This window comes from Misgurnus anguillicaudatus, chromosome 7, assembly GCF_027580225.2.
Source record: "Misgurnus anguillicaudatus chromosome 7, ASM2758022v2, whole genome shotgun sequence".
Classification (NCBI taxonomy): Eukaryota; Metazoa; Chordata; class Actinopteri; order Cypriniformes; family Cobitidae; genus Misgurnus; species Misgurnus anguillicaudatus.
Window position 1 is genome coordinate 138,448 of NC_073343.2, and position 12,221 is coordinate 150,668.

General features: G+C 39.7%; 2 protein-coding genes across 2 annotated transcripts; one reads left to right on the plus strand and one right to left on the minus strand.

The window, feature by feature from the left end:
- Positions 1 to 4,035: 4,035 nt before the first annotated feature.
- On the minus strand, positions 4,036 to 7,001 carry gpr135 (G protein-coupled receptor 135). Its single transcript, XM_055172872.2, has one exon. It carries the CDS (start codon positions 6,413 to 6,415, stop codon positions 5,069 to 5,071), a length of 1,347 nt encoding a protein of 448 aa, XP_055028847.1. The 5' UTR covers positions 6,416 to 7,001; the 3' UTR covers positions 4,036 to 5,068.
- Positions 7,002 to 7,924: 923 nt separating this feature from the next.
- On the plus strand, positions 7,925 to 10,850 carry jkamp (jnk1/mapk8 associated membrane protein). The gene is made up of 7 exons (XM_055172873.2): positions 7,925 to 8,263; positions 8,420 to 8,499; positions 8,613 to 8,767; positions 9,767 to 9,973; positions 10,079 to 10,260; positions 10,345 to 10,421; positions 10,501 to 10,850. The coding sequence occupies exons 1-7, from the start codon at positions 8,260 to 8,262 to the stop codon at positions 10,717 to 10,719; spliced, it is 924 nt and encodes a 307-aa protein (XP_055028848.1). The 5' UTR covers positions 7,925 to 8,259; the 3' UTR covers positions 10,720 to 10,850.
- The last annotated feature ends 1,371 nt before the right edge of the window (positions 10,851 to 12,221 follow it).

The window sequence follows — 12,221 nt, forward strand, 5'->3', positions numbered from 1 at the left end:
TGAAATTGGGTTTAAACATTGACAAGCACTCTTTTATATGTCTGACATTAATTACGCATCGTTCAAATGCGGAGATCTGAAACTGCTCGGCTGCGCGCACAAGTTCAAGTTCATTTGCAATTTATAGATTTGAAAGGGGTACGCGCGTTTTCTGCGCGTACGTTCAGTTTATGAATCACACGTACGCATTTTTCTTAAATGATCCTAAGATCAAATGTAGGATGGTTTTTAAGCAGCATTTTATAAATGAGGCCCCTGGAGATCAGCTGAATGGACTCCAAAACAGCAAAAATCAAATGCCCAACTCTAAAGGAGCTGGAAAATGATTTTTTTAAAGTGTCCCTTTAAGGATCTTTAAATGGTTCTTTCTGGAACCAAAATTGGTTCTTATGGCATCGCTGTGAAGAACCTTTCAAGAGTATTTTTAAAAGTGTACAAATCTGCATGTGACTATAGAATTAAAATCGTGTAGTGTGTGATGTACATTGTGTAACTGAAAAGCAAAAGTTGATCAAACATTTCAAACTTTATTTTTGAAAACCACTTGTTGCTTATTTCATAACATCATGTACAGAATCTGAAATGTCTTTCATTCACCAAAAATGAATAAGAGTAAGATGTATTAATATGAGTGTATACTCCAAAATGGTGTGTGTCTTTCACTCTAATGAAAGCAGCAAGATAAGCTTGTTTAAACAGGAATAAAAGTTAACATTTAATTTGATCTTTTCTCTCAAATCAAGAGGGGCATAATGTACTGTAATACAGACCTTTATTTGGGGTCTAGTCCATATCAACACAATTAGTGATAGACCGATATATTGCCGATATATTCCATATCTTTGCTGGTATTTAGATTTTTTATTATCAACAGATAAATCTTTTCAATAGGCCAGTATATGAAGAGTTTCGTTGCAAAACAAGATAAATCCATTTTTTAACATTTTTGTCAAAACATGTTTATTATTATGTTATCATGTTATTATTTTGTTTTATGGTGCTACTTATCTGTATTTTTTAAGTTATGAAAGTTTTAAATCAAAACAAACCAACTGCAGTTGCATTGAAATTAATTGGAATGCACAACCAAAAAACGCGATTTCTGAACAATTAAAAAAACGGTTATCTCGTTTTGCAACGAAACTCTTCAAATTTCTCTATTACTTTAATTTGACACTCGTTGTCAGTGTTGGGGGTAACGCATTACAAGTAACGTGCATTATGTAATAATATTACTTTTTTGAAGTAATGAGTAAAGCAACGCATTACTTTATAAATGTACACATTAATATTTAAGATACTTTAAAAAAACTAATGTGAGTTACTTTTCAGTTTAATTAATTCAATTTAAAAATATAATAATGCACTGAATTAAACTGAACACATTAACGTAGAATAACGCACTCTGTGCGCCTGCGCGGGAACAGTTTGAGATGGCAGGCCAGAGCTTGACATTTTTTCGATCATAAAAAACACCTGCAAGGCCTGAAATAGATCAAGCCTCAGCCAAGTAAGAAAAAGTAACGCAAAAGTAATGTAAACATTACTTTCCGTGGAAAGTAACTAAGTAACGCAATTAGTTACTTTTTTGGGGAGTAACTTAATATTGTAAGACATTACTTTTAAAAGTAACTTTCCCCAACACTCGTTGTCACTCAATGTAAAGCCAAAGTCTGACAGACAGTATAATGACCAATCATTATATACTTTTTAACATGATGTTAAGTTGTAAGTCACACACACAACAAGCTGGTCAACACACTTATTCAAACAGTACCGTGAAATATCAGATCCACATGAATTATGTCTTATGTAAATGATTAATTATGTAAATGTGTTTTAAGTACTTGTATGTAAATGTTATGCAGAACAAATGTTTATGTAGTTTCACCAATTTTGTGTTTGTCTCTAATTTGTTATATCAGCCTCATATCGGCCATACAGTTTCTTAAAGGGACACTCCACTTTTTTTTCCAGCTCCCCTAGAGTTAAACACCCGATTCCCACCGCTCTGGAATCCACACAGCCGATCTCCGGGTCTGGCGCTAGCACTTTTAGCATAGTTTAGCACAATCCATTGAATCTGATCGGACCACCAGCATCACACCAAAAAACAACCAAAGAGTTCAGATCCCCTTCCCATTTCAAACTTGACTCCTCCGTAGCTACATCGTGTACTAAGACCAAGCGATATGACTAGGAACTATACACTTATTCTTGTGTAAAAATGAAGGACCCTGCTGCTGCAACACGGCTGCAGGAGGCGCAACGAAACTACGCAGTGCCCGAAAACAGTCCCCTGCTATTGAAAGTAACCAAGGGCACTATTTTCGGGCACTGCATAATATCATTGCACCTGCTGCAGCCATGGTACAGCAGCAAAGTCCTTAATTTTTACGCCAGAATGAGAGTATAGTCCTAACCATATCGGCTTAGAAAATCACAACTTTTAATTTTCTGTCAATCTTAGTTCACAATGTTACTACAGAAGAGTCAAGTTGTAAATAGAAAAAATTTCAAAACTCTTTGGTTATTTTTGAGCGCGATGCTAATGGTCTAATCAGATTCAATGAATTATGCTAAGCTATGTTAAAAGTGATACCACCAGACCCGGAGACCAGCTGAATAGATTCCAAAACGGCAAAAATCAAATGATTAACTCCAGGGGAGCTGGAGAATTAGCATATTTTTTAAAAAAGTGAAGTGTCCCTTTAATATTGGTATCGGCAAAAAAGCATATCAGTCGACCACTAAACACAATATACCCCTCTGTATGGCTAAATTTGGTCTTCACATTGACATCCAGACAAATCTTCCCCGGTAAAAACAATCCTGTAATTCTAACATCAAACTAATAAGTGGCATAGTCTGTGGCTACAGTCACTTTATAAATACATCCCAAAGTGAGAACCTGTAAGAAATTGATATAGAAATCGTTTCAAACATTGAACGTTTGATATTAATTAGGTCAATATTTCTGCTACAATCCAACAATTAAGGCATTGGTTACATTTTTGTATTTACAGGCTTCATCTTCGTCTTCCAAAATATGTTAAGAGAAAAGATTTAGGCCAATCTTTTAAAAATATTTGTACATTTATTTTATAGAAATATAACGATAACCTGTCTGCCTGACACGTGGTCTCTCATAAGTTGATTAATATGATGCCTGTTTGCTTTTCTGTCATGTATAAAATGTTTAAAGGAAATGATTATGGGGTTTAGTTTTATTATTGTTAGTGATGCACCGATGTATCGGCCGCCGATATTTATCGGCCGATTTTTGATGAATTTGAAACCATCGGCATATCGGCAATAGCACGAGAAAGCCGATACCGATTGTTTATTAATTAACTGCATAAAGAAATCCATTATATGTCAAAAAAAATTAGTTAAAGGAATATTCCATTTTCTTAAAAGAAAAATCCAGATAATTTACTTTAATAGACACCAACAATTAACACCCAACTCAACACGCAACAGTCCCTTCAACAGAGCCTCAAAAGAACTACAAACAATCCCAAACGAGGCACAAGGGTCTTATCTAGCTAAACGATTGTCATTTTTGACAAGAAAAATAACAAATATACACTTTTAAAGCACATCTTCTTGTATAGATCCGGTCGTGATGCGCCAGCGTGACCCCCGCAATACGTCATGACGTCAAGAGGTCACAGAAGACGAACACGAAACTCCGCCCCAGTGTTTACAAGTGTGTTGAAAGAGGACCGTTGTTGTATGTCAACTGATACTAATTAATGTCTTTGTGTCAGTTTATTGTTTAAAATGGTCCGCAAATGTGCGTTTTATATATGTAACACGTGACCTCTCTACGTCACGACGCATTTACGTTAGGTCGCGCTGGACCGGACCTAGACAAAAAGCTGTGGTTTAAAAGTGTATATTTATTTCTCTTGTCAAAAATGACAATCGTTTTGCTAAGACCGTTATGCCTCGTTTTGAGATTGTTTATAGTCCTTTTAAACTCCGCTAAAAAAACCGTTAAGTGCCGAGCCAGGTGTTAATTTTTGGTGTCCATTAAAGTCCATTAAAATGAGAAAAATCCTGCAATGTTTTCCTCAAAAAATATAATTTCTTCTCGACTGAACAAAGAAAGACATCAACATTTTGGATGACATGGTGGTGAGTAAATTATCTGGATTTTTATTTTAAGAAAATTGAATATTCCTTTAACGTTGCTAATAAAATAAATGCTGAATAGCAAAAACCACCTTTGAAGGTTGTCATGTTGTCTTATTATATTTGTTTTAGCTTAATTTGTGCCTCTCTTATTATGTTGGTCAGTTGAATGTTAATTAGATCCAATCCATGTTCAGTAAAAATAATTTGATGCAGAAATAAACTAGCTAAAAGACCATCTGTATAGTACTGTATACAAGTGTTTAATATCGGTATCGGCCCAAAAAAAATCCTATCGGTGCATCCCTAATTATTGTTATACTCTGGATGCTACATTTACCAGCAAGTGTAACTGAAGTGTAAAGGATGCAAATTTGGAAGCAAGCAACAAAGAAATAATGAATTAATAGTTTTAACCCTGTTTCCATGTAACTTTTCTATTATTCCTATTGTTAGTTTGATAAATAGTTTAGTATAATTATAATTTAGTATTATTGTTATTTTTTGTGGCTGAGTGTGTATACCCCAGGCCAAGAAGAGCTTGAATAAGGTTTGGTTTATGGGACAGGCATCTGTAAACTCCTCAGTGTTTTCACAGTGTTGTAAAGCATGTGCATTATAGGCTCATTTTAGTGACTTTCATGTTGGCACTTAACACACAAACAGACTAACCTACACACATTCTGCTAATCCATTAGACTGTAAATGTAAGTTTGAGAGTTTGGTGTCAAACCAAAAGTGATGCTGTTGTAAGAAACATTACAGTAACACATCATAATATACATTCAAATATAGATATAGAGTGATCTCTTAGACATTATGTCATGTTGGTGCACATTCATATCTAAAATGACAGTATGAGACTTTGATAAATACTTTTTTGGATTCCCTGTATCAAATGAAAGTCTTTAAAGTGTCAACAACACGATTACAAACTGGTGTCAGCGGTTTCAACTTTGGGCACCGAGGGTTCGGTGATGGTATCAGGGTGGGCATCCCTACAAAAAAACACTGCCGGGTTTTTACAGGCCCACATCGCCACCTCTCCCCCGTTGGCAGGGCTAGAGGAAGACAGGCGGCTGTTCGCCCCGTGCCTGCTCACGTACCGGTCCCGGATGCGGTCCGCGCGCGTCCGGACCGCTTCCCTGCGCTGCGCCTGCGTGGACAGATACGCAGCGATGTTTCTAGTCCTATATCCCTCTTCTCTGCTCCGGCCCAACAGCATGGATATATTCGGGTTCCTTATGGCGTAAATCAAAGGGTTGATGGCACCGTTAGCCCAAGCCATCCAGATGGCCACCGTGTCCATGGCAGGATTAAAAGTGTAGTTTCCCAAAGCGGTGATGATCCCCATCAGACAGTAGGGTCCCCAGCAGAAGATGATGAACACGATCATGATAAGCACCGTGGTGGCCGTGCGCATCTCGCTGTAGAAGCGCAACAGGTGCGCGTACGTGGTCACCGGCCGCACCCTGATCTCTGACAGCCGGACGGTTTTACAGATGTTATAGTGGCAGAAGCACATGAGAGCGAACGGAAGTAGATAACAGGTCACGATTAAAGCTATGCTGTAGGTGGTACCCATCCTGGAGGTGCCAGAGTGAAACACGTACATGCAATGGTAAAAGCCCTGTTTGTGTACCACCAGGTGTTTGGAGGCGCGCACCAGGTACCAGGGAAACGAGAAGGCCATGGCTGATACCCAAACCGCCACAAGGAGCTGGATCGCTCTGCTCTTGCCGATTTTGGCTTGTGGTTGCCTGACGATGGCGTAGTATCTGTCAAAGGAGATGAGAGTCATGGTCAGGGTGGAAATGATGCCGAAACACGTGTTGAAAAACCCGTTGGCGACGCAGAAGCGCTCGCCAAACATCCACTTGCCATCTTTGCTGAAGAGCATCATGAAGGAGAAGGGGAGACAAAGGACGGCCGTCAGGAAATCAGAAAGAGAGAGGGACATTATGAACGCATTGGTTACTGTTCTCAACTGTCTGTGTTTGATTATGACCACCACGACTGCTGAGTTACCCAAGCTTGACAGTAAAAATATGGCTAAGAGCAACAATGCCTGCGCAGCCACTGCGATGCCCTGGAGCACCGAGTTCCCCTCCGAGCTCCTCACCGGGGTGTTGCGTTGCACCTCCAGCCCAGTTGTCTGGTTGCTGAACTGGGTGCTCAGGGTGTTTAAAACCGGTTTGATGGTGATCATCTCTAAAATGAAGCCCGAACCCGACATATCTTCCGTGGTCGTATTGCTGATGCCCGGGAGATCCATTGGACACGATTAGAGCGCATCCACGGGAAGAAAGAGGATTCATCCCTTTTCAAGCTCTCGTGTCCGTATCACAGTAAAAATGGGTGTGCAGAACAATGCATTTCACAGATGACGCGCATAAAATCCTCTGATTGCCGACATTGGGTTTTGGGTAAAGAATGTCCCATTTTGTGCATTGATTGTCGGACAGCACGGTTGACTCTTTGAATGCTGGAAATTGCATTCTAGTCGATGCTCCTCTGAATCTCCGCCTATTTTACGTCACTGTGACGTTCCAGCTAGGAAGTGTTTTTACTAAGGGGGCCCTGGAGGCTCAAACAGCTGAACCTTCTATTGAGTCACATTCAAATATTAGGACTTTTTTTTTATTTTTAAACAATTTGTACACTTAACTATATAATCGTTTAAACGTGTTCGGTATACATTTTTAATCTAAGGATAAAAATAGAAAAGAAACCTCTTTAAAAGTCTTTATAAATGTATCATCTTGCACGTGATTGGTCCAACTTCACCAGCGCTGTGAAAAACAACAAGCACCACGTGATAGCGCGCTCTACGCGTTACGTCATTTGCGGTGTGGACAATAATGTATAACGAATTTAAAACACTTTATCAGCGATTAAATCGAACACGTAAACTGAATAAATACGAATTTAATGCATTTTTGGCCCCGTTGTTCCTGACCAATTACAGCAAACGCACTCAGCCATTTTCCCCGCCCATTTTGAAACCCATACTCGCGTACTCGTCACTCTATTCATTTTTTGTTTCTGTGATACTGTACAACCTCCCCGTGAGGTTTTGAGCCGTTGCTATGACAACGTACATGATTTTTCCTGCTCAATTACGCACTTTCTTATGAAGATTGGTTTGTTGTGTTTTGTGCGCACGCAGGTCCTGATGCAAATACGCGCACGTTCCTATCTCTCGTCTCGTGGAGGTGATGATCCGTGATGTGGTGCTTGTTCAAATTATTTTGAGAAATTCACTTGGTAATTTGCAGATGTTAAGGATGATTCGAGAAATGTACAAAAGCAACCTGGAATAGAAGCTGTAACATAAAATGCTCATCCTTCAATTGAATTTAATTGAATGCATAAAGATGGCGTTAAGAAAAAACAAACAAACAAACAAACAAACATCAATTCACAAAGAAGACGCCATGTAATGTGATTACAGCAGAGACAAAATCTGTAGTAAAATGTTTACCATAGAAAAGATAAGACTAATTTAAAGTATTAAGTATATCTAAAGCCATAGTGCCATCATCTAGGGGTGGCGTTTGTGGCAGAGTGTACTGACAAAACAGCAGAAATAGACAGTTCATGATAATGCTCATTATATTTTTGTAGAACAGATCTGAAGAATGCTACATTCATTTATAATAGCGAGTTCTTATGAGCTCAGCTCTTATGATAATAAAGTGCCGAAGGAATGACGTATTTCCTACTATAATTATGTATGAAATTTAGTTTGGAGCACATTGTTCGGAGGCTATTAATAAAAATGGAAATCCCCTACATTTTCAACTGGCACTCTGCACCCTGACCTTGATTCCCCCTCATTTCCAGCCCTGTATAAAAGACCCTATATTCTTTAATTTGGATTTTAAGTTAGCACCAATAACTGTAGTAAGGAGAACTGTAGTAATTTTAAGTCTGGCCAGCGAGTGGCGCTGTCACCAGCAGCGTCTCATCGACACACCCGCAGCCATCCAATGAAGAAGATACGGACGCTTATTTTTCCGGTTTCGGTTAACGTTACGTCGTTTAAATATTCGCATTTTACACCGTCTGATAAAATTAATTGATCGATTGCTAGTTTTGTGATGCTGCTCTTATGATATGGGTATGTGAAAATTATTACTATTGATCGTTATCAGCTAATGACAGAAGCTTTTTCAGGCGAGACTGCTGTTGTCTCTCCAGAAATTGTAAATTCAAATCAGAATTCAATAAGATGTCATGTGTATGTTTTAATAACGTGTCTGTGGGTTTGATTCAGCTGTAGCAATGAGCTCCACTTGTCCCGGGTTGTACTGTGGACGGATCATCATTAATGAGACTATTGAAGGAGATTGTGGGGTACGTGCATTTCTTTCCCTGGCCAATGAAAAATATTTTTTTTCCAAATTGTATGCAAATTGTATATATGCTGACATGTAGATAATTTAGTAACCTTTATCTTTATCAACAAGGCTTGTCCTCGTGGCCAGAGGACAGACATACAGAAGATTTGTCAGAAATGCACCGGATCTCCTGAGCTGTATGATTGGCTGTATTTGGGTTTCATGGCTATGCTGCCATTGGTCCTGCACTGGTTCTTTATCGAGTGGTATTCAGGAAAGAAAAGGTAGTTACATTTCTAAAATGATAAACAATGTACAAGTTACTTTGGATATGAGACCGTATTATTGTTTGTAGGACCTGTTAAAAATAGTCAGTAGTTTAATTTTTTTAAATGGTGTCAGTTTTATTTAGATTTGACACCATGTCGTAAATTTTGATGGTGTCCCGCTATAATAAAATAATGTATGAGAGGCTGTGCTATATCTTGGAATAAGTCTTGACCTATTCACAATACAGCTCTTCAATGTCACTTCTCACTCAGCCGTCCAATCATAGAGGATGGGGGTGGGACAAATATCAACAACTGGTGCATCATTGAATAACATAGAGACAGAGCGCAGTTATGCTAATTTGAAAACCACGCCCACTGGGGGGGAAACAATCCAACCGTCTCCGTTGACTTTGTATTGCGAGAGGCCTCCTTGTAATTTCTGGCTTATAACAAAAACAGAATAATGCCTAAAATCTGCTGTGTGACAAGATGTACAGCTAACAAGCCAAAAAACCCAGAAATACGTTTTTATAAGCTGTCGACCCCAAAAAACGAGTGTTTAAAGACACAAAAGTGGATCTCCGACTACGTTTCCCATCCAGTGGGCGTAGTTCTAATAATAGTAGTACTATGAAAAGTTGCCTTTTTTCAATTTTGTGTCTTTTATTCGCTAATATTTTGGGGTCTACAGCTTATAAAAACGTATTTTTGGGTTTTTTGGCTTGTTACATCCTGAACAGAGCTGCAGCTTGTGGGCATTATTCTGCTTTTTGTTACAAGCCCGAAATGACAAGCAGGCGGCCTCTCGCAATGCAAAGTCGGTGGAGACGGATGGATTGTGTTCTCCCTGGTGGACGTGGTTTTCAGGTTAAGATGCGTTGCGCTATGTCTCTAGACATAAGTATGAATTCAATGACCAGATGTTTTCGTTTAAGATAAGGGGCCAATGAAATGGATTTATTTAATGCACAATAATGCATCTCAAACCCTAACATCCCTAACGTTTTGCAGTTCAAGTGCACTTTTCCAGCACATAACAGCCTTGTTTGAGTGCACCACTGCTGCTATAGTGACCTTGCTGCTCAACGATCCCGTCGGCCAGCTGTCCATTCGCTCCTGCGAGGTGAAGATGCTTTCCGACTGGTACACGATGTTGTATAACCCCAGCCCAGACTACATCACCACGCTGCACTGCACGCAGGAGGCCGTGTTTCCCTTGTAAGTGTGTGTTTTCTAGATGACGTCATCTATAGGAGTTATGATTCGACAGTGCTATTATTTAGATGTGTAACCATATAGTTTGATTCTTTGTGCTGTTTTTAGATACACCATCGTGTTGATCTACTACGCCTTCTGTCTGGTCTTTATGATGATGCTGCGGCCACTTCTTGTTAAAAAGATTGCATGCGGTTTAGGCAAGATGGACCGTTTCAAGAGCATCTACGCAGCGCTCTATTTCTTCCCAATTCTTACCGTCCTGCAGGCGGTCGGAGGGGGTCTTCTCTGTAAGTGTTAAAACATTTATTATTCGTATACTTAAAAATGAATGCAGTTTCGTACAATCACGCTTTCGTCTTTTTGTTTATCAGACTACGCATTTCCCTATATCATTTTGGTCTTGTCTTTGGTTACCCTGGCGGTTTACATGTCTGCTTCGGAGATACAGGTAAACAAGTTCAGCAGTGTATTTTGCTTGTGAGCTTTTCACTAAAAGACAAATGTAACAAAATTGTTTGTGCTTGCAGTCTTTCAAAAACCTTGTCGCCAAGAAGAAAAGGCTGGTGGTTCTCTTCAGTCATTGGCTCCTTCACGCATACGGCATCATCTCAATTTCCCGTCTGGATAAACTGGGGCAGGATTTGCCTCTCTTGGCTCTGGTACCCGGACCTGCTCTCTTCTACCTGCTGACGGCCAGGTTCACAGAGCCTAACAGAATTCTCTCAGAAGGAGGAAATGGACACTGATGTGATGTCATATCGTGTGTGGGAGACACGCCTCCTTCTCACTATGATTGTTTCTTCGTCATGAGAACTTGTTGGTGGAGAGGTGTTGGCATGGACACCAAAGAGCCATAAACAAAGCGTTTGGTCATTGCTCACACTTGTAGTTTGTGTTTTGTATGCTGCTTGAACTCAATAGCTTTATTGTTTGCTCCTACATCTGTGGAATTGAGATGAATACAGTGATATTCGTTCTGTAAAAAACATTCATGTACAACTTTCTGATATCCCTTCACTATAGCGCACCCATATGCGCTTGCTCGTAGGTAAATATAGTAGTTAAAGGGATAGTTCACCCAAAAATGAAAATCGTGTCATCATTTACTCACCATCAAGTTGTTGCAAACCTGTATTAACTTATTTGTACTGTTAAATACAAAGGAAGATCAAGCAGGAGCACCATTCACTTCCATTTAAGGAGAAAATACTATGGAAGTCAGGTGTGCCTCAAAACTATTTGAACAAATAAGTTAATACAGGTCAACTTGAAGATGATGATGACAGGATTTTCATTTTTGGGTGAACTATCCCTTTAAAGGGACACTCATTTATGCTCATTTTCCAGCTCTCTCAGAGTTAAACATTTGATTTTTGCCTTTTTTGAATCCATTCAGCTGATCTCCGGTGCTGGCGGTGCCACTTTTGGCGTGGCTTGGCATAATCCATTGAATCTGATTGGACCAGTGGCATCGCACCTACAAAGTAACCGGGGAGTTGAATGTTTTTTCTATTTGAAACTTGACTCTTCTGTGGTTGCATCGTGTACTAGGACTGACGAAGAATTGGAGGTTGCGATTTTCTAGGCAGATATGGCTGGGGACTGTGCTCTCGTTCTGGCGTGATAATCAAGGACTTTGTTGCTTGTGGCATGCAGGAGGCGCAATGATATTACGCAGTGCCCGTAAATAGTCCCCTGCCATTGAAAGTTACCAAGGGGACTATTTTCGGCTGCTGCATTGCGCCTCTTGCAGCCATGATACAGCAGCAGGGTCCTTGATTGTTGCGCCGGAGTGAGAGTGTGGTTCCTGGCCATGTCTGCCTGGAAAATCGCAACTTTTGATTTTCTGTCGGTCTTGGTGCACTTAGTGGCTACAGAGGAGTCAAGTTTTGGATGGGAAGGGCGTCCAAACTCTTTGGTTGTTTTTGAGCGCGATGCTAATGGTCTAATCAGATTCAATGGATTGTGCTGAGCTGTGCTGGGGGTGGTGCCGCCGGACCCGGAGATCAGCTGAATGGATTCCAAAACGATAAAAATCAAATGTTTATCTCTAGGGGAGCTGGAAAATTAGTATATTTTCAAAAAAAGTGGAGTGTCCCTTTAAGGTGTGTGTTCATTTATGGTCATTGGACAGCATTTAGAATATTGGTACTTTGTGATATTTTTGTATCAATTTCCATGAATAGATACAAATGATCCCCTCTTTGTGTAATGCAATGCATGTTCAACGTCTTTTTGTTAGATATGA